Source organism: Trichosurus vulpecula, chromosome 7 (genome assembly GCF_011100635.1).
Source record: "Trichosurus vulpecula isolate mTriVul1 chromosome 7, mTriVul1.pri, whole genome shotgun sequence".
In the NCBI taxonomy this organism is placed as follows: domain Eukaryota; kingdom Metazoa; phylum Chordata; class Mammalia; order Diprotodontia; family Phalangeridae; genus Trichosurus; species Trichosurus vulpecula.
The window spans coordinates 236,778,384-236,804,718 of record NC_050579.1 but is presented as its reverse complement, the minus strand read 5'-3'; the positions used below and the strand labels follow the sequence as shown (position 1 = coordinate 236,804,718).

At 36.7% G+C, this 26,335-nt stretch overlaps 1 protein-coding gene across 1 annotated transcript in view; it reads right to left on the bottom strand.

Moving 5' to 3' along the window:
• Nucleotides 1-14,371, bottom strand: part of LOC118857149 (24-hydroxycholesterol 7-alpha-hydroxylase) — a 127,163-nt gene extending 112,792 nt beyond the window's left edge. The window contains exons 1-3 of the mRNA XM_036767791.1: nt 14,054-14,371; nt 6,264-6,399; nt 749-923 (exon numbers count right to left, since the gene is read on the bottom strand). Coding sequence (XP_036623686.1) covers nt 749-923; nt 6,264-6,399; nt 14,054-14,230 — 488 coding nt within the window. The 5' untranslated portion in view covers nt 14,231-14,371. The remainder of the gene's footprint in view (nt 1-748; nt 924-6,263; nt 6,400-14,053) is intronic.
• Between the last annotated feature and the right edge of the window lie 11,964 nt (nt 14,372-26,335).

Below are 26,335 nucleotides of genomic sequence, written 5' to 3'. Positions count from 1 at the left end.
AATGAAATGTGAAATGAGCAGAACTAAGAGAATGTTGGACACTATAATGGCAATATTGTTTAAAGAATACATGTTAATTACTAAGTTGTTCTGAGTATCATACGTGTTCAAATCAACTACAAAGGACCTATGAAGGAAGATGCTATCTACCTCCAGAGAAAGAAGTGATAAATAGAAGTATGCAGAGTATGATTTTACACACACACACATACACATGTGCGCATGTAAAAGTAAATAAAAATAAATGAAGAGGTGAATGGAGGAGTAAATCAATAATAGATAACTAGGTAAGTGAATGAATGAATGAATGAAAAAATCTGTATAGCCAAAGTACAGTTATTGCTTCCACATCAGGGGGACTAGGGACACTAAACTATCTGGAAAATTTATGCAAAGTTTTTTGACCATCCCCTCATACCAGAGACGTAGTCTGATTTTTTTCCTTTTTGTTTTATGGGGTGTTTACAAAATCTTATTGTAAAATTTGGGTTGATATTATATAATACTATGCATAAATTTTATGCATCTCTGAGTTCCTAAACTTTTTTTCTGTAACATCTAAACTCCCCCAAAATTCCTATTTAATTTCTTATGCTGATTTGCAATATATCAAAACTGCAACCGGGAAAGTTGCAATGTGGAAAGGATAACTGTACACAACCTCTTACAATCAGGAAGTTTTTCTTTATGTCAAACTTACATACTTATTTTTTAACTAGAGAATTTGGAAATTAAATACTTTATTTACCTTACAAAGTTGCAGAGATCCTCACTTCCATCAGTGCCCAAACTCTGCAATTCTTCGTGTAATCCTTCTACCAGCTTTTCACTAAACTGATATAGATGGGAAATCTTCATTTTGTTTTTTAACAGGCCATATAACAGTCCATGGAATGTTAAAAAGGTGCTCTTTGGAACCGATACTATAAACAGAAAATTATTTTATATTACATATGTCTGTTTTAAACATATAAAAGTATATATGATTCATAGCTAGAATTTGATTATCCACAGCAAGGAAGAAAGCAATATCTTAGATATCTTGAAAACAATGCAGAAATGTCTGGAACTTATTATATAATCTTTTTTACATCAGATTTACCTTCCTAAGCATGCTCTGTTTAGGACTATGTTAAATATAGTAGGCTTCTGATAAAATTCTCTTAAACAAAATACATAAATAACTTAAATCTTCAAATTTATAAGACTAAAAACTATTCCCCAAAAGACATGAACAGGCAGTTTTCAAAGGAAGAAACCTAAGTTATCAACAACAATGTGAAAAAAAATACTCCAAATCTCTAATAATTAGAGAAATTAAAGGAAATCTGAGGTTTTACCTCATGTATAAAAGATAAACATAGATGACAAAGGAGGAAAATAACAAATATTAGAAGGGCTGAAACAGGCACACTTTATGCATTCTTGGTGGAACTGTGAATTTGTCCTGTCATTTTGGAAAGCAATACGGAACTATGCCAAAAAAAATTATACTAAACTGTGCATGCCCTTTGAGTTAATGATACCACTATTGGTCCCATATACCCAAAAAGATCAAGAAAGAGGAAAAGGACCTATATATACAAAAACACTCCTAACAGTCCCTAGTGTAGTAGTGTTAAACTGCAAACTAAAGGGGTCCCTACCTATTGGGGAATGGCTAAATAAACTGTGGTATATGAATGCGATAGAATATTACCATGCCATAAGAGAAATGGACAGTCTTAGAGAAAACTGATGAAAAAATGAATTGAGCAGATCCAGAACAATTTATACAATGTCAACAACGTTATAGAAAAATGTAACTTTGAAAGATTCTAATTAATTAATTGATAAATTACGAGTTTAGAACAGGCCTGCACAACCTGTGGCACACCAAAGGATTTTGGGTGGCCCGGGAAAAATTCTCTCTAGATTTTTCAAAGACTGCCCAAAATCCTTTGGCGTGCCACAGGTTGTATATCATCTGTCTCCTGTTGGGGAGATAATGGCTCTAAAGCACAAAATGAGTCATCCATTTTGGACAAGGCCAAGGCGATAATTTGTTTGCCTGGACATCTTTGTCATGAGTGCTTTTCATTTTTCATCATCATCAGTATTTACATCATTATTACTATTCTGTTGAGGAGAAAGGGAAAGAAGATAAATGCTTATAAAAATAAATATTTTGAAAAATATAATTTGCATTACTTGAGTATACAACTTTAGGTGATTACAGCATATAATTGGTAATGACCTGGGTGGTAGAGGTAAAGTCACAAAAATAAAATTTTATTTTTAAGTATTTTGTAATTCTGGTCTAGAAGAGTATCAGCAAAGGACATATGACAAGGTTTTATCCTCTTTGAATTGGGTAAGAAGGATTTTTATAATTGATGCTTTAAGTTACTTGTTAATGAATAAGGATTGTTATTAAATTACTTAGTTTGTCCTAGAGGTCATTGACTTTTTTTCAATGAGTAGCTTAGAGGTGGAAAGACCATTAGGAGTTATCCCTTATTTTTTGATTTTGCCAACCCCTTCAATTTACAGATGAGAAAGAGGCCTAGAAAAAAGTAATTCAAGGTCATACATGACAGTAAGTAGTTAAGTGAGTTTATGAACACAGATTCTCTGATTTCAAATGTAGGGCTCATTTCAGTACACCACAGTGTTCATCAACTGGTCCTTTTTAGGGGGACAAAGGAAAAGAGGCGGGACAGAAATTGGAACTATTTGCTTTGGATGCTATAAAAATATCAAGATGACTCCTGAGTATATATCTGAAAGAGGGCAAAAGATTAAAAAGTATATATATATATATGTATGTATACACACACACACACACACACACACACACACACACACACCAAAATATTCATAGATTTAAAAAACAGAAACAAAATGGAAGTATCCTTTTTTTGGAGAATGTCTGAACAAATTGTAGTATATGAACATAATGAAATATTATTATGCTGTAAGAAAAGGTTAATATGAGGAATTGATACAGAGAGAAGTAAGAAGAACCAGGGAAAAAGATAGATAGATGGATGGATGGATGGATAATGAATACAATAGTATGATAACATTAAAAAGAAGTAAAACTGACTAAATATAATGACTAATATTGGCTCTGGAGAATAAAGCATGAAACATTCTTTCCTCCTCTTGGTAAAGAGATGTGGGACCGCTGAGGAAGAAGGCTGTATACACCAGAATAATCACTGTATTAGCTGGTTTTGCCTAATTGTTTTTTCTATGTCACAAGGGAGGAAATGACTGACGTTAAAAGAGGTACAGTCATACTCTGTATTACTGCGCTTCACTTTTTATTGTGCTTCACCAATATTGTGTTTTTTACAAATTGAACATTTGTGGCAACTCTGTGTCAGGCAAGTCTATCAGCACCATTTTTCCAACTGCATATGCTCACATCATGTCTCTGTGTCACACTTTGGTTAATAACCCTACACTGGCCTCTAAGTTTTTAAATGAAAGGAAGAGTCAATCAATGCAGCAAACTTCATTGTTGTCTTAGTTTAAGAAACTGCCACAGCCACTCCAACCTTCAGCAAGCACCACTGATTGGTCAGCAGCCATCAACATCAAGGCAAGGTCTTCCACCCGCAAAAAGATTACAGTTTACTGAAGGCTCAGATGACATGAGCATTTTTAACACCAAAGTTATGTATAATGGGTTTTTTTAGGCATAATACTATTGCACACTTCATAGACTATAGTATAAACATAACTTTAGGTGCACCAGAAAACCAAGAAGTTCATGTGACTCACTTTATAATATTTGCTTTATTGTGGCAGTCTGAAACCAAACCTGCAATATCTCTGAAGTATGCCTGTACTTATGTCATTTTCAAAAAATAAATGATAAAAACATAAAGGAGAGAGGAGTAATGTTTTTTAAAAATATGATTCCTGGCGATGATCTACAGGAAAAATTCCACAGTATACATCTACAAAACAACAAATAAAGTTATTTAAGAGAAACAAACAATACATATTCTAAGTCTCTTTCAATTTCCATGCCTTGGCTTTCGGACTTAATAAAAGTTCCTCAATTACTACATCAACAGGCTTAAAGATACACTGTGTCCAATGCTGGCAAAACTAAAATACTATATGTAAAACCAACATATGGGGGTAGGATGGAGTGGGAATGTGACCTATGACTCAGAAAAAAATGTAAACTACCTTAAGTAAATGTAAATAGCAAAAGAAGTTCCAGTTATGCCATGGGAAAATTTGCATGTGACCATGGGCCCTCCTTGTCACTGAGCCTTCTTTGTTCTGTTTCTGTATAATACCTGACCTGGCCTGGAGCTGGTATGGGGATCCATGATGTTACTCTGTCTTGCCACCATCCACGATGACTGGCCTCTTGTGAGTAAACTCCTCCAATTCACCTGATTTGCCCTACTAAAACCTATTAATAACCAAGCTGGTATGAGCCCCTCTTTCTTTGGTATCTCAGTATTCTCTCAGAGGGCATGCACCCTACAATTGGCATAATTAAGGTAGAAAAGATATGCCCCCCTTACATTTGGCATAGTTGGCAGCATAGTCTGCCCCCTTACATCAACTAATATTATATTCAAACTAATTCTGGAATCACTTGAAAGGTAGCACAGTGTTATCAAAAAAGCAATATTAGAAAACCTTCCTACTCAAAGAACCTCAGACCTTCCACATAACCTCTAAGATCAAATATAAAATTCTCTGTTTGGTATGCAAAACCCTGTATAACCTGTTCCTCTCCTACCTTTCCAATCATCTTACATTTTATACCTCCTTACTCCCAACATACTCTGTGATCTAGTCACAATGGCTTCCTTGTTGTTCCTGGACAATATACTCCATCTCCTGACTGAGCATTTTTCCTGGCTGCCTCTTCCCATGCATGGGCATTCTCTCCTTCCTTATCCCCATGACTTGGCTTCCCTGTCTTCCTTCAAATCCCAGCTAAAATCCCTACTTCTAAAGGAAGCCTTTCCTGATGCCCCTTATGCTAGTACATTCTCTCTATTATCTAAAATTTATCCTATGAAAAATGAGGCCTCTAAATCAGTTAATGGTAATTACTTTGATCTATCTTAGGATTAAGCATTCTTTCCTTAAGAAGAGCTAAGCCAGGACAAAAATTCCTTTAAGTGTAAGTGACCTATACATTTAGTGAATGAGTATTTTAACAAGAGCTAACAGTAGATAAGTTAGAATCAGCCTAAATATATCTTTAGAGAAATAAAATAAAATAAAATAATCATAGGATTACGCTTAGATATCACAATACTCTCTACTAAAGGTCAAATTGCCCTTTTCAGAAAGCTAAGGGGTAGGTGTTGACTCTCAGCTCACCACATGTTACTCCTTTTAATAAGTTCCTTCTTCTTTTTCAGTGAGCTACATAGACCCATAGCAGAAATCCTTGAGACCACTGAAAGCTGTTTCTCAAAAAAATTTACAGAAATGATAGACATGAGTTCTAAACCAATGAAATAGTGAGCCTAGCAGCTGTCCCATCCTAGAAACTCCCCATTATGCCCCTGATGTGCCCAACAGCTGAATATTGTAAATCTACCTATTTCTCTGTAAATCCGATGAATCAGCCTGATGAATATAGTTCCATTTTTCCCTGTAAATGTGTCAAATTGTCACTATTCGCTGAGCAATTAATTGACCTGATTTAATGGTAACTTGATGGCAATGCTATTAAACAATTTTATCTCAGAAGTAATACGTCTCAGAAATTTTCTAGCTTACATAGTAATACCTATATGTAACTTATTTGTACATAGCTGTTTTCACATCCTCTCCCCACTAGACTGTGAACTCCTTGAGAGCAAAGACTGTCTTATCTTTCTTCGTATCCCCAGGACTTACGTTTTTCGCACATAGACATTTAATAAATGCTTGCAACATACAAAGTGCTTACTCAGTGTTTACTGACTGATTGGCCTGAGTTTAAGTCCCAGCTCTGATTCCGACACTTAACTAGAATTGGTACTTGGCAATTTCTTTGAATCTGAGTTTCCTAACTATAAAATAAAGTGCTATCTATCTCACAGCGTTATTACGAGGGAAGCACTTTGTAGATCTTAAAGTGCTAGTTAAATTCAAGTTATTACATATTACCATTATTATCTTTTTCAATTAAGCCATGGGCGGGGAGGGGGGGGGAGAAAAGCAGCTCTAAGTTACTCTATTACTCACTACTCAGCCAACAACATAATACTGTTATTTCAAGGGAAATGTAGGAAAAAATTCTTTACCTGTTCGATAGACATGGTCTTCCACTGCATGTTCAAAATTTACTTCTTTTGATTTAAAAAATATATCAAAACCCTCTTCCTCAGTTACAAAAGTAATCCGATTACCCAGAACAAAAATTGTAAATACTGGTCCGTACTGAAAGAAATAAATTTTATCATAAACAGTTTATGAAAGACAAATTACTATCAGTATATCCACTTTGCAAGCATGTCTTTTTAAAATGTCCCATATGGCTTTAAATGTTGAAGCACAGTTCCATAAAAATAATTATTCTGGTTTATTTTACACTTTATTATAAATTTTAAAACTGATTATGCAGATCTTGTCAAGTAATAATTTTATTATAAAATATAAATCACTTTATTAATGTATGGCAGTTACTTTGATATAAGTTAATTAACAAATTAATTCTCTATTAAATATCATTATTAAGATACATTCTTAAAATATAATCAACTATAGATTACACAAGGAACAGTTTTCCTCTTCTTTCTTAGATCATGCATTTTGGTGATGTCTCCTTATCTACAAGGGTCCCAGCTACACAAACTGTTTCTCAATCTGGTGCAGACATGGAGTCCAGCGCGGGGCACAAACAACAAATTATGTCACCTTAGGGTGGTCTTTGCCCTCGATACATTCAGGGCCTTTTACAAGCTCCAGGTGCAGTGTGTCAGGAAAATATGGCAACTCAAGAAGACAAGTTCAGGGGACCCCTTAACTCAGGGGCGGGGAACTTGTGGCCTCGAGGCTACATGTGGCCCTCTAGGTCCCCAAGCGTGGCCCTTTGACTGAATCCAAACCATCTGGATTCATTCAAAGGGCTGCACTTGAGGACTTAAGGGGCCACATGTGGCCTTGAGGCCGCGGGTTACCCACCCCTGCCTTAACTTCTTCTATGCATTTCTTAAATATTAATTTGTATCATAGTTATTTGCATATATACTTATATATGAACATATTGGTTGGTTGTTGTCCTTTGTTCTTGAAAAGAACCAAAATAACATCATTATGTTGGCATCAAGGTAAGTGTGTCCAACTGTGGCTGATCTGACTAAAGTGAGGTTGGGAAGCTTTACTACTGGTCAGGCACAAACAGTCCATGTAAACATGTGGAGAGATGTCTTTAAATGTGCACATCTCATGTTTCTTTTGAACTATTATAATTCTCTTCACTCACAGAGCACAGTGCCTTCTTTTATGCAGGCATGCCATGCTGGGTGGTCCTTTGGCAGTGTCTCCCATGTCACATAACTTCCAAAACATATATGTATTTGTGCATATATAATATATAATGACATATTATAATATTATATATCACATGTAACATGTTTATATAATCTGTATTATGAATATACATATGTATGTGTGTATACATATTATGTATACAAGATTATGCATACACATACATATATCATCTCCCCAACCTGATTATAACTACTTTCAAAGGCCTGGATGGGTTATATTCATCTTTATATGCCCACTTACCTCCCCACCAGTCACCAAATAGTAAGAGTTTAATAACATTTGTTTAATATTATCAGGTTGATTATTACTAGCTTTCCTTTTGACCATTTCTTTACTCAATATTCCAAAGCAAAGAAAAATATATTTATACTGTAAATCCCAAATTCTAGTGCTTCACCCTCAAATTGCTAAAAATTTCTAACGACTCTATCAGAACAGACTCACAAGGGCTTTGTAACACAAGTCCTACAAGGGCTCATTAAAACACTGTGGTAGAACAACTTATGCCTTCTTGTATAGTAAAACCCAGAAAACAAACAAACAAAAAGCAATACCCAGAACAAAGAGAAAAAAAACAAACACACACACACACTCTCTCAAAATGAAATGACCCAGAAAAACAGCCCAGCAAGATGTAATGAAAAGGGCACTGGAGGACAGCCCTGGGTTGAAAGCCCAACTTTGTTATTTGTTACCAGTGCACCCTTAGGTGAATTGCTTAACTTCTCCAGCCTCATTTTTTTCATCTGTAATTTAGTAGGAGAGGAAGAGAATACGTGATTTCTAAGGTCCCAACTTTTAAGTGTCTACTGTGTATCAAGGGATACAAAAAAAAAAAAAAAGCAAAGAGTCCCTGCCAACAAGAAGCTTACATTCTGGTGTAGGGTTGGGGAATAATATAATACGTATGCAGTTATGTAAGTTATTAAAATTAAGGATATCTTAATTTGCAAATGAACACTGATAATTATGGGGATCAAGATATATCTCCAATCAAATATAAATTTAAGGGGAGCCTGAATGGAGGTAGGAATTCCAAGAGGAGAGGAAATTCCAGGCCTGTGAAGTGACAAGGAGTAAGGAGATGAAATACACCACCTAAGGGGAAAAAATAATCACTTTGGCTGGAATACAGAATTTGTGACAACCACTAACGTGAAATATGTCTAGAAAGAAAAGATGGGCTAGATCGTGAAGGGGTTTATATTTCTAAAGAAGTTCAAGAAGCCATGGAAAAATGGAGAGAGATGGGCAGACCTGAGATTTAGAAAACAGAAATTTAGTAGCCTTATGGTATCCTCTCTCTCCCCTGCCTCCTTTTCAGTTTCTTTTACTGTGTTATTTTCCTCCAACATATTATGAGTTTCTGAAGGGTAAGGTCTGTCTTTTGCCTTCTTTTTTATTCCAAGTGCTTAATACAAGGCCTGGCAAATAGTTAGCTTTTAATAAATGTTTACTGACTGGCTTGTCAAAAATAGAGAAGATGAGGAGATAATGTGTTCCACCATGGACAAGTTTAATTTGAGATACCACCTGCTTGACTCATTTATGCCTCCTCTGATCACAGCATCTGGAAGGAGACAATACTATAGAGGAGTAAGCTGTGGTGCTTCCTCTCCTTTAAGACCATGTGGTCCTGTGAAAGGGTTTTGGTCCTTGGCCTCTGTACTTCTCCCTTTTAGGTGAAAGAGACGGGAACCTTTGATCTTATGAGCAGATCGATATTCTAAAGTACAGACGGTACAAGCTCTATGCCATGAGGACCAGGGAGCCCAATGAAACCTGACTGCTCTGAAAGAGATGCCACCGCTGTGTGTATGCTTGGTAGGCCGATATTATATAAGAAATGAGCAAGGCTGAGCTTGCTCAGGAGAACACAGTGTAGGCAAGAGTATGCTCCCAAGGTGTTGGGGGAAATACCTGTATGTTGGTTCTTGCTATTATCACCGAAACAAGTACCTCTTTGCAAAAGCTAAAAGACACTCAGGTGGACACATGCAACAGGCAGCTCTTGATGCAGGACTAGAAGTCAGGAAATAAATAACAGTAATAACAATAAAATAATAATACCTAGCATTTACATATCACTTTACCTTTGGTAAAGTTACTCCTGCTATAATTGTGGATAGAGACATGTCGGTCTACTTAACAGTACAGTTAGGTAGGATCAAATACAGCTGAGTAACTGGACACAAAAAGCTGTTATGCAATGATTCAGCGTCAACTTGGAAGGTCCCTTGGAGTCGCTTAAAAATCTGTGCCTTTTTTTAAGCTGTTTTTCTCATGTCTGATCCTTCAGTCCTCATTTGGGGTTTTCTTGGTAGTGATACTAGAGCGGTTTAGCCATTTTCTTCTCCAGTTCATTTTACAGATGAGGAAACTGAGGCAAACAGGGTTGAGCTGCCCAGGGACAAAAAGCTAGGAAGTGACTGAGGCCGTATTTGAACTCACAAAGATGAGTCTTCCTGACTCCAGGCTCAGCACTCTGTACATTGTTCCGCCTACCGGCCAAATCTGTGCTGTAATTTATTCAATGTTTACTTAAACTTTGATTAATGACTTGAATAAAGGAATGACGGCATGCTTACCAAATCTGCAGATGACACAAAGCTGTAACAGATAATTAAGACAATAGCTAGCATAGCTAGGATCCAGAAAGATACTGACAGTCTGGAACATGGAGCTGGATCTCATAAGATGAAACGCAATTTGAGTAAATATTCAATATTATGTATAAGCTTTTAAAAATTTGTTAACAAAAGCTGGCAGTTAGGCAGCCAGATAGTGATTCGTCTGAAAAAGGTATGTTAACATTTGATGTGGCAGCTAAGAAAGTTAAAGTGAACACAGACTATAGCCCTAGAGCTTGAAGACGACAATGAAAACCCTGGTGTCTAGGATGCGAGGGGCAGGAGGAGTAAGAGTTCTGGGCACATTTTCTAACGGACATTTGTAAACAAGTACTTCATTCTTCTTGTCTCTCAGACTCATAAACTTTAGCATCGTACTGCCCTTCTCCTCCCTCTTCCCCATTCCTCACAACCGATAGCTGCCAAAACTTGTTATAGCTACAATATTTCCTCAATATGACGCCGTTTACAGGTTTACAGCGATCATTTTGGTTCACATCTTCATCACAGTTTGCCTAGATTAATGAAACAGGGGCCTCTAACTGCTCTCCAGGACCCAGATCTCCCCCACTTCAAAACATCCCCCACCATGCTGCTCATACCGCAGAGTGCAGAAAGGAGCTTGACAAACCCCACCCCCATAAATTCCCACAGCCTCCTACTGCCGCTGAAATAAAATATGAACTCCTCTGTTTTACTTTTAATGCACCTTCACAACCTCTCTTTCCAGCCTCATTGGATACCATTCCCCTTACTCAGAAATCTCTCTGCTCCTCACACAGGACAATCCATCTCCTGTCCCTCTGTCTTACTTAGCACTGGCCTGGAATGCATTCCCTCCTCACCACTGCCTCACAGAAACCCTCTCTTCTTTCAAAACACAACTTGGATCACCACATCCTTTTGTTGTCATTCAGCAGTTTCAGTTCTGTCCGACTCCGTGATCCCACTTGGGGTTTTCTTGGCCATTTCCTTCTCCAACTCATTTTACAGATGAGGAAACTGAGGCAAACAGGGTGAAGTGACTTGCCCAGGGTCACACGACTAGGAAGTATCTGAAGCCAGATTTGAACCCAAGAAGATGAATCTTTCTGACTCCAGGCCCAGCAGTCTATCCACTGCACCGCCTAGCTGCCCCTCACTACATCCTACATGAAGCCTTTTCTGATGTCTCCCCTTCTCAAACTAGTTTATAATTTAACCATATTGTATTTATTTGCATGTATTCTCTGTATTTATTCTGGATATGCTTATTTATGTAGAGTACTTGCTGTCTCCTCCATTAAAATGTAAGCAGCTTAGGCATCATTTCATTCATTGTGTTTGTATCCCCACGGCCTGACACAGTGCCAGTCATGTAGTTGCTATTCAATACTTAATTGGTTGATTTATTGAAGACAAAAAGATAGGAAGTCAGCTTAAAAGTTTCAGTAACTGTGATAGATTACAAGGTTGGTAAGACCCATCAGTGTAATATGGCAGCAAAAACAAAGAAAAAACATTAAAAATCATTAAACATTAAACATTAAAAACATTAAAAATCCTAATAATAATTTACGTATGTAAAGGGAGGCATAGTGATGAAAAAGATAGGGTTAGCATCCTACTATGTTCTATCTTTGTCAGAAAGTCACTTAAATAGGTTTGAGTTTTCTTATTGGCAAAATGAGGGGCCTGACTAGATTATTTTAAACTGTTTTTACTATCAATTCTATAATTTAAAAGGTTATAGATTTATATTTAATACATGTATATGTGTGTATGTATATATATACACATATATATGTATTTGCTTAAATAAAGTCAGAGTCATCACTGACAGAATGTTATATTTTGGCAGTTGTGAAACAGTTTTGACAAGCCATTTGGAATAGTGTAATAAAAGTTGCTCATTTATTCCTATTTTTTGATGCAGAAATTACAATAGTTGAATTTAAAAAAAAACTTCCTTTCTATTAGTTTTTTTTTTTGGAAATTAACTGATTTTTAAAAAACTAACAACGCTCATACCTACTTGATAACGTCCACTCTTTAGCCTGGAATTTATAAACCTCCATATCCTGCATCTTACCTGCCTCTCATTTCAGACTCATTTCATACGGCTTCCCTCCTCTGTAGTATCCATGAAGACAGAATCAGCACATTATGTCATCATCTCATCTTCCCCCATATCTAGCACATTTATAAGTGCTGAATAAATGACTGAATCAAATACCTCAAAAGCCCAAAGAAATACCGGGATCATTCTGAAGCACATTAGGAACAAAATAAAAAGTGTTATTTTACCCCAAAAAATGGGAGTAAAAGGGGTTGAGGTCGGTACCTATAATATTGAGTTTAGTTCTGAACACCATACCTCAAAGACATAAAACAATATTGAGTTTAGTTCTGAACACCATACCTCAAAGACATAAAACAATGAGTCTGGGAGAAGTCCAAAGAAGAGTAACTAAAATTATCAAAGAAAGAGAGGTATTTAAGTATGAGAACAGGCTAAACAAAATGAAAAATGTTTAAGCTTAGAAAGGCAAAGGTGGACAGATACTTCTGGTTCACTAAATTCCAGAACACTAGAACTGAAGGACATTAGCTTTTTCTATTTGGAAAAATATTTTAGAACGAGTTTTAAAAAGATACAGCTGACAGCCACCTTTGGAAGAAGCCAGACGTATTATTTCAACTGGGTGGGAGCCAAGGGGTAAGGGGGCGGGGTGCAGAAGAGGCACGGTGGTTTATGAGAAATTCCACGCAGTGCACCCTAGTTCTTCATTACAGGGGACCTCTGATACCAGGAGTGTATGTCAATTAATGAGGCTGGGTCAAATGTTCATTCTCTAGGGTACCTCAGAGCTCTAACATGCAGTAAATTTCTGAAATTCTCTGACTCATTTTTGATATTTTAGTCTGAGAACGAAAAGAAAAACGGATCGGGTTGGAAAGAATAGCAAGTTTTGCAATAATAATAAGCCTTTGAAAACTTACAAAATCTTCCATTTGACAATACTTTTTCCTCCTTCATCTTCTACAATCACACAATGATTGCTGGAACCAGCTTGAACTAGTTCAAAACTAATTTTTAAAATTCCAGCCTGGGCATTTACACCTAAGAAAGCAGCAAAGCTACAAATCGCGGCCTGGGTTTGGGGTTTGTTTGGGTTTTTTTTTTTTTTGGTTTTTTGTTTGTCTAGCCTTAAGTAGGTGATAGAGAAAATGTTAATAATGCAGATAAGGTGTGGCCTTTAGACTTTTTTTGGAGGCAGACTGTTAAATATTTACCAGCACCCCCAGCCAAACAATCAAAAAAAAAAAGAAATCTCAATTTGGCTAAGCTTAAGAAATAACAAGGGCATATTCTGTCACTAGCAATAATCACAGTGCTTATAAGTTTTCCGAAAACATCCTTATCACATTTTTACTTTTTCTGGTCCAAGCTATGGCTCAAATCACCCGCAGAGTCACACACACACACAAAGAGACATACACACATACACAAATGCACACACATACATGTGTACACACACATATATGTTTATGCATACACACATACATGTATACATATGCACATATATGTTTATGCATACACACATACATCTATACACATATATGTTGTCTATAGATATAGATATATCTAGCTGGCCATAAAGTATGCCACATGCACATGAACTGAAAGAAGAAAGGATAAATTTAATTCCACTCTACAAACATTTATCGAGCATCTGCTATGTGCAGATGTGCTAGGGAGCTGGGATATAAAAAGAAAAATCGAAGTCCCTCCTTTCAAGAAACTTTCTACTGGCACTGGGTAGATAGGAAAACATTTACGCAGACAAATAAATACAAAAAAAAAAAAGAAGAAGAAACTTGGGCAATAAAACTTGTTTGTCAACTTCTCCTTCCTCCCCACCCATTACCTTAATTCTTGCTTGCTCTATAAATTCCAGAGGGGCTTTTCCAAACTGGAACATAGCCCCAATCCAAGGAATCCAGCCACCTACGCAAGGGGGTCTGTGCGTGTTCCTCTGCTGATGGTATAAATAAAAGGCAGTGCATCCTAGGATGATGGCAAAAGACATTAAAAATAGATCCATTTTTCCGTTCAGCCACCAGCAGGGCTGTCGTCGTCGTGTTCGTCTAGATCTTTTTTTTTTTTTTTTTCCACAGGAGGTGGGAAGTTTGCACCTCCCAACTTCCTGGCTGCACTCTCGAAGCACGTTGCCCTAGAGACTTGATAAATCTGGCCGCTTCCAGTGTGCTGGAGCCTCGGAGAAGGGGCGGGCGCGGTGGGAGGGAAACGAGTGTCTTTCGGACCAATCAGGAGGCTGGACTTGAAAGGCACGTGAAGAGGAAAGTAGAGAGGGCGGGGTTGAGAAGACTACATTTCCCAGAAGTCTCCGCGCGCTCCCTCCTTCGTGCTTGCCTGCTGCGCAGTACCCTCGTTTTCCATTGATGTATCGGCTTTGATACCTCCAGCTGTGGGCTGGAAGTACCTGGGCTTGTTTTCTGGTCCAACTATGCGGAGAGTACGGAACCGGAGGGTGGGCGAGCAGGCAGGCTCCCTCCGGGGAATTGTTGGTCTTAACTAAGCTGGAGATGGTTCCAACTAGGCCTCTAATGGATTGATTTAGGACTGCCCCAGACAGGGAAGCAAGTGGGAGGGCGGGAGGAGTGGAGGGGTTAAGCTGGTCCTGCTGCTGAATGCCCCGCCGGTTGGACAAAGAGAGAATTTTGACGCTAGCCCACATTTGGCCCCGAAGGAGTACATTCCTACTCCCCTCCTCAGCTATTGTGGCCGAGATAGCTTGAGGTGATGGGGGATGGGGGGTGGAGGGGAGAGGTTCTGATCTGAGAATGCACTGCCAGTCCTAGAGAAGCCTGGCTGGATTACCCACCTGATGCATTACTGTTTCTCATTCATAGTGTGGCTTTGGAACCAGAGAAGACGAGTTCAAATCCCAGCTCAGCACGGGTGTGCACTAGACCGGGTCAGTTAAGCTTTCTGGGCTTCTCTTAACTGGATTGTTACTTGGAAGGGCCCTTCCAGCTCTAGATCTTAAGAGTGTTCCTGGGCTGGCGGTTCTCTGATTGAGAGACCAGGAATCAGAAAACCCTGTTTTAAATCCCAGCTGCTTACTGTGGAAAGAGAATTTGAATTTGAATTAGGGGACTTTGGGTCTGAACCTGCATCTACTATATACTACCCTGTCACTGTGGGCAAATCCCTTACTTAACCTCTAATTAATCTCTTCAGTTGCCTTGGTAAATTGATGGCTTCCTAGATCCCTTTCAGTTGTAATTGTTATCAATAGCGGCAGAGGAAAAGAGCCCTAAGGTTGAAGTCAGATCCGAGTTTGAATTTGGCTTCTATCTCTAACTGGTTATGTGCTAGTGGGCACATAACTCTTTTTACGAGCATTGATTTGGAGTCAGGATTTGAGTTCAAATCCCAAGTCTTCCACATATTACTTGTGTGTCCCTGGACAACTTAGCCCCCCAGGTCACTTGTCTTATCTGTAAAATGAGGGGGTTGGAGAAGATGGACCCTAAAGTCCATCAACTCTAAATCTGTGATTCTATGATCCTATTACAATGAGGGCCTTGGGTCAGACTGATCTTTAAGGTTCCTTTCAGCTCTAAAATTATATAGCCATTTTGGTAAGGATTTCTTTTAAAAGTTAGATCCACTTGAAATAGTTTTTACAGTAGACCCCAAACATCTTAGTGTGAATTCATTTTGGGTTTTTTTTTTGACTGCTTTACAAAGAATACATGGAATAGATCAAATGACAAACAGGTGAGAAAATAAGAATAAAGGGAGAAGTGATAAAGACAAATTTTGAGATTGTTTAAAGGCTGGTTCTTAGAGTGTGGGAACTGACTTAAACAAAAGAGGATCCAGGATATTTTCTGGACCTGCGGATAGAGCTCATGAACTCTATCTAAAAGAGGTGAGACTGCTGAATGAGCTATGTTATCATTTATCTGTTTAAACCAGTTTTCCGTGTTAGTGTATTTGTCAGTCAAATCATTTCTATCATCACCCTCTGAGTACACACTTTAGGACAATTTTTTATAGTGAGGTGCTCTGGAGCAGAGCTATAATTACTTATTTTTGTACCGGGAAGGCCACAAGTTGCCTCAAATCAATTTTCTATTTTATGATTTGAAAATAATATAAGAAGCAATTAAAAACAAATTCAGTTGAGTAGTAGTGGGAATTTAGTTAGCATGGGGAGTCACAGACGGATTCATCTGATTGCTCTAAATTTTGACTAAATGTTCTTGCTGACTAGGCATTATAATACTACTATCAAAGGAGTTCATAGGTTGGATTGTTTTGCAGCTCCCTAAATTTCTCTTCCCAGAGAATAATCTGAAATACCTGACTCTCATTGTACCTCTGATCTGGTTTTGTTTTGTTCTGTTTTCCAAGATTCAACACACTTGAACAGAATCTTTTACAAACTGACCTCACATAAATACCACTTTTTAAAGAAATAATATTATAATAAGATTTTACTATATAAGAAATGTGTCACATAGGAAGGGCTTCTTTTGATTCCGTGTTGCCCCAGGCCATGTTCTATTTTTTAGTTTCCCTATTGTCTTGATCTCCATATTCATTTGCTGCCTTTAGCAACTTTTTCATCTTCTTTCTGACTGCCGACTTTGAGTACCTTTGTTGCTTCATACACACACTTCCCTTAACAGTTATTTATTACGTGATGAATTTGCCTTTTATTACCCTGAGCTTTGTGCCTATATCTTAGAAAATATTGATAGCATGAAAGGCCTTTTTCAAACTACTTATATTAACTTTAGGGACAACAGAACTTCCATCCCTGAAATGAAGAAGCTGAGGCACAAAATTAGTGGGAGACTTCCACATTGTTGAAAAACATATTTTATGTTATTAGAAGCCATAGGAACCTAAATCCCTACTTTTTCTTTTCCTCTGAAATCATACCTTCCTTGTTTCTGGAGAGCCTAAAAATAAAACTGCCTTGCCAACCTTTACTTTGACATTTCAGATGAGCTGAGACCCTCCTTACAAATCTTTCTTCAGCCACCAAGAGATATGCGTGTGTTATAACTATTGAAGGATTTTGTGTGACTCTATAGAAACTAATCCAAGATGAACTCAAGTGTAGGAATGCCTATAGAATAGAATGGAAGGATCGACATCAACAACATGAAGGCAAGGATTGAATCCATGAATCCTTCCATGAGGGCTTCAGGAAGGAACAGGCATACCCAAAGGACTTCCAGTGTAGCACACCATATCTCTGTACCTACATAGTCTTCAAGAGTCCCTTGCAAGCTCCAGGATCCTTTATCTTCTTTGAATGCCAGAGTTTGTTCTTGAAGTTGCCAGCAATGGGCTGAATATTCTGTTGCACTAGATTGGGAAGAATTTAGGTAGCAATGTAGATTTTTAGTTATTTCATTGAAAACTGGAAAACCTAGGTTCCTAGTTCAAATTCTAATATTTTAGTATTTTAATTGACTTAATTTTTTTTCCATTTTAGGAAAAATGTTTTTGTATAGATGTATTTTTTTCCTGTTAGCCTTTTTAAAAATTTATTTTTTTTTATTTTTAGTTTACATCACTCAGTTCCACAAGTTTTTGAGTTCCAAATTTTCTCCCCTTTCCTCTCCTGTCCCCTGCCCCCCAAGACAGCATGTAATCCAATAAAGGTTCTACATATACCTTCACATTAAACTTATTTACACTGCAGTCAGGTTCTAAAGAAGAATTATAACCAATGGAATGAACTATGAGAAAGAAGAAACAAAACCAGAAAAGAGCAAATAGTTTGCCTCAATCTGTATTCAGACTCCATAATTCTTTCTCTGGATGTGGATAGCTTTTTCCATCATGAGTCTCTAATTTGGGACTTCCTATTTCCTATGCAGCAACTGACCACAGATGAGACCTTGCTATGTAAGTAATGCTCCAAAAAAATATAGCTTAGGAGCCATTCTTATAAAAATTAAAAATAAAAATTACATAATTCAGTGTAGGTGCTCCAGGTATGTCAAGACTGATTCACGTGTAATCAAAATTTGCTTATTTTCTGATTTTCTGGCATAATGTAGTGTGGACATGTAAATCCTTTAAGTTTAGCATTTCTATGTTGGTATTTCAGAATGTCTTGGGTATTGTTTTTGCTTTTATTTTATTTTTCTTTAGCAACCTTTCCTCTTGATCTCACAAAAACTGGACTCCCAATGCAAGGAAAAATTGCACTTACCCCTTAGGTAAAAGAAAGTGCCCCCTACCTGAGCATACTAAAGACAACCATTGGCATCACAAGGGAGGAGAGCTTTCTAATGTTTTGGCAAGGAGGAATACCTGTGCTTTATAGACATGCAGGTATGTGAAAGCAGATAAATTTGTTTTGTATTTGGTGATCAAATCTAATGTAGATTTATTAGTATCAAATATTAATAAATTATTCATTTATTGAGAAATAATTTGGAGTAGTGGTAGCATAGATTATCCTTCATCAGCCCCAAATCCCAAATAATGAAAGTCTGTGGGCTTTTTATCTTTCCCAAGTGCTTCTGGAAAATTCTAAGGAATTTTACACTAAAGTTAAAAACCAAGAGCAGCGCTTACGTAACCAAAAGGGAAACAAGTCAAAGATACGTTTGAAGGGGTAAATCATGACAAATTAGTAACACACATCCTTTAAGGACTTCAAGGTGACATAAAAGTGCTACGAATTATAGAAGTCCAAAGAATTGTAAAATTATTACAACAAAGTCGTCATAGCTATAATAGAAATAGGGATAAGATGTGTATTTTCATTTCTATATGAAGCTCCCAAGTGAAGAAATCCCTCTACCAATCTGAGCCAGCACCACCTCTGCAACTTAGTCTTAGAGAGACGTCCAGAGCACCGACAGGTTTAAATGACTTGCCCGGGATCACACAGCAAGGATGCATCTTTAAGAATGGCTATCCACCATATTGTGATATTGTTATGAGAGTCTAGCATATTCTACTCCTTTGTTATGTAAGTAATAATCTTATGGTCACTAGTTAATGGCTTAAGTAGTGAACTAGTTATTTCAACAATAGTATTAAAGCCTTTTATTTTGGGATTATTTAAAAGTTTGAGTATCAAAAATTCTGCTTCTTCAGGAATTTATCTTGATTCTTGCTAGTCACATACTCCATATTTTTTCTCTGATGCTTTTGTATTGAATAGAGTCAGTTTGATGATCTGTGTGATTAATTTGTAAGCATACTTGGTAACTTAAAAGAAATTGAACAGTCATTTGACATTCAACTTGCAGTTGGTAATGTTTTTCTCTTATTTCAGAAATGGCCAAATCAAGTAATTCCTGGTTTTAGTTTTCTCTGAAAATTAATAGTAACAATATTAATTAATAATTAATTAATTAATAATAACAGTAGTTCATGTTTACCTCCCAACAACCAAGTATCTGTCACACGGGTAGATTGCACAAGTTTTATTATCCTCATTTCACAGGTGAGGAAACAAGATTCAGTAACATGGCCAAAGAAGCTCAGACGTTTTAGAGCTGGGGGTCAACCCAGATCTTTGGACTAGAAGTCCAAGTTTCTTTCCCCTGGCCAGCTTCTTTGAAATGAAAAGATTTGTGAATAAATTGTTAATTACTATGATTCTCTAAACTTCTCTTGTGCCAGGGGAAGAGTGCCTGATGCTTCTCTCTAGAAACAGAATAATACTGTGGCCAAGTATGCCACTCTTAGGCCCTGTGCTGTGTGTACTGGTCTTTCCAGGAATATAGCAGGATTCACTCTATTCCCTGCAACACAAAGAGCACTAAAAGAGCTAGCTAACATTTATGTAGGCTCTAAGGTTTGCAAAGTATGAAAATTTTGTGTGATTCTCAAAAACAGCCCTGTGAATTAGGTGCTAGTATTCTCATCTCCATTTAATAGATGAGGAATATGATGCACAAAGGCTATGAGTTGCCTACAGACACTCAGCTAGCCAGTGATTGAGGCAGGATTTGAACTCAGGTCTTCCTGACTCTAAGTCTGATACTATCCACGGTACCACCTAGATACAGAAAGGAAGGAAGGAAGAAACAAACAAACAAAAAAAGGAAAAGAAAAGAAAAAAGAATTGCTGTTGCCACTTGCAGGAAAACAATAACTCAGCTCCAGAAGAAAAAAAAAGTTTACACACATATATGTGTGTGTGTGTATATATGTATATATACACATATATATGTGTATATATACATATACATGTGTGTATGTACACACATACAAACACACACGCACCCAGGATAAGCACCTGTCTTCAGTGCGACTAACGAATATATTTTCTCTGGTGTAAAGGACAAAATCAAGCAGAAGAATATTTCAATCAGAGAAATACAATGTCTCCAAAGCATTTGTTCAGTTTGTGAGAGACTATCTTCAAGCATAAGAATGAACAATTTTTTGACAATTTGCTAAGTTTTATACACTTTTAAAAAGACATAAGTTTCTAATTGTATTGAGTCTCATTTCATCTATGTAGTCTTGACTCTTCATATAAATGATAATGTATTAATGTGATAATGTATTAATTTATTGACTTATGCAGTGCACTCACATGTTAAGCCTTATGAAGGCTGAATGTATGAATTAATAGTATACAGTACAAGTGATTAAATTGATTATCTTTAATGGTCTATTTTTCATAGTGTTTTCTGGGTTCCAAAAGGTCACCTATGAATATCTTTGTGACTCTGTGAAAATAACCAATTTCCTCTTTGTTAAGTATAAAATAATCTTGTTACTGTAAAACCTTTAAGGTTGGCTAATTACTAGATTGATATAAAATAGTGTCTTTGAGACAAAAACATCTCACAGTACAAGTTTAAAATAAGTGATTTTGAGGGGATGAAAAAGGGTGACTTTCTGGACCTCTGATTCATCAGGGTAGGGATCTCCTGGTAAGCAAATTCCCTCCTTGATGCAGATCTATAATTCACATAGTCTTGGAGAGTTGTCTAGGATGCTGAAAAAAATTAAATGACTTATCTATAGTTACAGATAGTATGAGTGGGAGGAAGAGAAGAACCATTCTAATGCCAGCATCTCAAGCCCTGGGCACAGTTTAAAATGTAAAATTAAATGCATTCTTGGAATTTGTATATAAGGAGATTTTTATCTGCGTTAGAAGTCTGTGAAGATTTTAGCCAAAAGCAACAAAAAAAGACAAACACAAACTATTTGTCTAAAATAGCAATGTAGACTGAAAGCCCAATGTCATATAATTAGAATATGTAAAATTCACTTCTCTAGGAATGCCATAGTTACAAATCATTTGCTCTAATCAGTGTTATTAGAACGGCAACATAGTGACATGCTTTCAAAGAACCCCATCCACCAGAATTGGCTAAATGGAAAAGTGGGCAGAGAAATGCTGCTCTGTTTTTACACATACAGTAAGACCTGTAATTCTGCCATTAACTAGAATGTTCAGAAAATGTTTTAATCATTTTAACCCTTTGCGGGAAATGTTTCAAAAACACATTTCTTTCTAGCCTTAGTCCTTCAATAAATCTTTGGGTTCATCAATGCAGATATTCACTCTAGTGGTAGCAAAGTGCGGAGGAGCAGGAGGAGGAGAAGGAGAAAGAGGAGGAGGAGAAGGAGGAGGAAGAGGAGGGAGAAATTGCCACAGGTGGTCAATCCAACATTCCGAGGGTCCTCCTCTTGGTCTCTTAACATTAAATGGATACAAGTACAGCACAATTGCTGATCTTCTTTTACCTCTTGCTCTCCCTATGTGACCAGCCCACCTCTCTCAGATGAAATCCTTTATGCCTCCATACAATTTCTTGTTAGTAATATGTTGGTAATATGCTTACCGTATACTTGCTTACCATATACTTCTCCATTGCCATTTGGATGACTTCCAATATTAATTCTTGAGAAACTGTGGTTTTCTGTCACTCATAGCTGTGTAGCAAAACTGGAAGAATATTGCTATTAAAAAGACAGGTCTTTATTTCAGGGAGAAGCTTGGTATCATTGAAAGAGCAGTTTAACAATTAAAATCAAGTCCACTGTCTTCTTCCTATTCAATTCTGGACTCAGTTCCTTGTCTGTATGCAATGCTGTTCCAAAGTATATACAGCTTTTATTACCTATGCAGCCAACTTACACGTCACAGTTTGAGCAATAGGCATTCTTTATCTGCCTAATTTTCCCTGTGTGGATAGCCAGATCAAACACTTTTGAGCTCTCATGGATCTCATTTATGAGGCTCTGCATTGTTCCAGACTTTATGCAATTAGCCCAGAGCTATCCATAAACAGGGTGATCTGGAGAACGTTACCTCTTCCATTTGGATTCTGTTCCTTTCATCCTCCACTACAGTGGTAAACACCTTTGGTGAGTATGTTTCTCCCTATCTATACCTTACTTGACATTAATAATCAGAGAATTGTTGAACAAAAATATTATGTTGTGTCAATTAAAGAATCTTATATGATTTTTGCCTTGTTGGAGGAGACAGCCTTTAAGGTTGCATTTTGTACTTTACAGTATTTTATTTTTTTCCAGTTACATGTAAAGATAGTTTGCAACATTCATTTCTGTGAGATTTTGAGTTCAAAATTTTTCTCGCTCCTCTTCCCTCACATCTCCCCAAGACAGAAAGCAATCTGATATAGGTTATACATATATAATCATGTTAAACATAGTTCCACATTAGTCATATTATGAAAAAAGAATCAGAACAAAAGGAAAAAAAAATAAGAAAAAACAAAAATAATGAAAATCGTGTGCTTCACTTGCATTCAGACTCCATAGTTCTTTCTCTGGATATGGATGGCATTTTCCTTCACGAGTCTTTTGAAATTGTCTTGGATCATTGTATTAATGAGAAGAGCTAAGTCTGTCATAGTTGATCATCACACAATGTTGAGGTTACTGGGAACAATGTTCTCCTGGTTCTGCTCACTTCATTTAGCATCAGTTCATCTAAGTCTTTCCAGGTTTTTCTGAAACCTGCCTGCTCATCATTTCTTACAGAACAATAGTATTCCATTACATTCATATACCTGAACTTGTTTAGCCACTCCCCAATTGGTAGCATCACCTCAATTTCCACTATTTTGCTACCACAAAAAGGACTGCTATAAATATTTTTGTATATGTAAGTCCTTTGCCCTATTCTCTGATCTCTTTGGGATACAGACCTGGTAGTAGTATTTCTAGATCAAAGGGAATGCACAGTTTTATAGCCCTTGGGCATAGTTCCAGATTGCTCTCTAGAATGGTTGGATTGGTTCATAAATCCACCAACAATGCATTAGTTTTCCAATTTTACCGCATCTCCAGCATTTTTCATTTTCCTTTTTTGTCATATTGGCCAATCTAATAAGTGGTACCTCAGAGTTGTTTTAATTTGCAATTCTCTAATCAATAATGATTTAGAGCATTTTTTCATATGATTTTTTTCATTTTTTTTTCATCTGCATACTGCCTGTTCATATCCTTTGACCATTTCTCAATGGGGGAATGATTTGTATTCTTATAAATTAGACTCAGTTCTCTATATATTTGAGAAATGAAGCCTTTATTAGAGACACTGCTGTAAACATTCCCAGCTTTCTCCTTTCCTTCTAATCTTTGTTGCATTGGTTTTGTTTGTGCAAAAACTTTTTAAGTTAATTTAATCAAAATTATCCATTTTGCATTTTATACTGTTCTCTATCTCTTGTTTGGTAATAAATTCTCCTAAGGTTGAATTTTGTTATACTAAATTAGATACTTTTATTTGGAGAGGGGAAGCAAGGCAGTTGGGATTGAATGACTTGCCCAAATTCACTAGTAAGTGTCAAGTGTCTGAGCCTGGGTTTGAACTCAGGTCCTCCTGACTCTAGAGCTGGTACTTTATTCACTGAGCCACCTAGCTGCCCGAAATTAGATACTTTTCATAGGCAACATACAATAGGCATACTGGGATTTTATATTCTCTCCACCTTTCAGCCAACTGTGAGATTATGACAAGGTGGTCTACCATTCAGGGCTTCTTAAATTTTTCCCACTCATGACCCCTTTTAGCCTGAGAAATTTTAATTCAAGTTTGAGTATATAGGTATATAAAATAGGTATACAAATCAAACATTTACTGATAATAAATCATAAAGAAATTTATTTTAAAACAATTCTTTGGTATACATATAATTTTACCATTTATTAAAGATGAAAACAAATTTACATACTAATGAGAAGAATGTGCTTGTTTATTTTTACATAAAGAATTAAATCTTGGCAGAATATTTAATACTACAAGACATAGACCATCTTCATTGTTTTTCAGAGTTGATCGATATTTTGATTTTTTAACCATCAATGCTGAGAATGCTGCTTTGCATAAATACTTAGTACAAAATGGCATAAGTATGTTTAGGGCCATTTCAGAAATTGTTGGAAATTCTGTCCTAATTCCAAGCCAAAATTCATTTAACAATTTTGTATGTAAAGTAAAAACACTGCAGTTCATAACATACCTATATAATATATATAATATATAAATATAATATGCTTAAGAGAAAGCATCCAGTTGACAGACAAACATATGCATACTAATACATATTCCCATACTTCATTAGGCTCATGATGTGACTGATACTCTATCCAGCCAGGCAGATCACGATCTATCTGTACTTTATCATCCTATGCAATTCTTATCCATATCCTTATGTAAATCCTCCATAATGGGTCCATCCAGTGTGCTGGTGGCCTTTCCCTAGCACTTTTTTTAATGTTATTTGGATACCAGGTTAGCAAGTAGGCTGTCATTTTGCTATCTTTTGCTCTTGCTATATGACAAATCCACTTGTTTTAATTTCCTCAATATCTTCTATCAATACACAAGCATTTATTAAGCATGTAGTAGGCCCTATAGATGAAAATGGAATGAAGCAATCATTCAAGTAGTCAATGAAGCTTATGGAGCTTACATTTTATAAGGAAAGGCAATATGTTCAGAAATAAGTACATATAAAATATATACAAATAAGTACAACACAATTGGGGTCAGTGCTCTAGCAACTAGGGATGGGGTCAGGTATTCTAAGGGACATGGCGAGTGTATTCCAGGCATGAGAGATAACTTGCATAACTACACAAAGATAGGGGATAGAATGCTAAGAACAACAAGGTCAGTTTGGTGGTACATAAAGGGAAGTAAGAAAAAGGAGTTGTCAGGAGCTTTAAATACCAAACAGAGGAGTTTATATTTTATCCTGAGGGTAATATGGAAGCACTGGAGTTTATTGAGTAGGAGAATGATATGGTCAGACCTGTACTTTAGAATGTCACTTTGGCAGTGGGGAGGGACTTGGAGCAGGGAGACCAATCAAGATGTTATTATATTTGTCCATGAGAGAGGTAATAAGGGCCTGAATTAGGATTGTGGCCATGTAAATAAAGAGAAAAGAATAGATGTGAAAGATTTTATGAAGGTAAATTCCAAATATGAAAGTAAATTCCAAATTAATTACAAAACTTGGTAATTAATTAGATAAATGGGGGAAAGGAAAATGACAAGTCAAGGATGCCTCTAAGATTCTGAACTTGTACAACCAGAAAAGGATTGGTGCTCTTAACAGAAATAGGAAAATTCAGAAGATGGGTAGGTTTAGGGGGAAAGATAATGAGTTCTGTTTTAGAAATGTTGAGTTTGAAATACCTATTGACCATCCAGTTTAAAATATAGACTGTTGGTGATGAGTGGATAAATGAATGGATGAATGAATGAAAAAAAATGTATTAAGCACTTACTATATGCAAAGCACTAGGGATACAAATAGAGAAGAAATATAGTCCATACTCTCAAGGAGCTAATATTCTAATAAGTGGAGACAACATATACTGGAGGATTCAGCTGCAAGACAAAGGGAAAGCATTCTACAAGATGCATCAGCAAGGCAGTTGGTAATGCATCTTCCTCAGTGTCATTTTTCTTGATAAAACCAGATGTATTTCTGACTTTGAACCAAACACTTGACAGTGTCAAGGACTTTGGTGATGCAGAGATGCCCAAGAGAGAGTCTATGGCTAATGCGAGATCTAGGAGTCATTTGATTAAGGATTATAATTGATCCAAAGAGAAGTGATATCACTACCCAAAAAAGACAGTTGTAGGACCAAGACTTGGGTTACATCCACACAAGTAGGATAT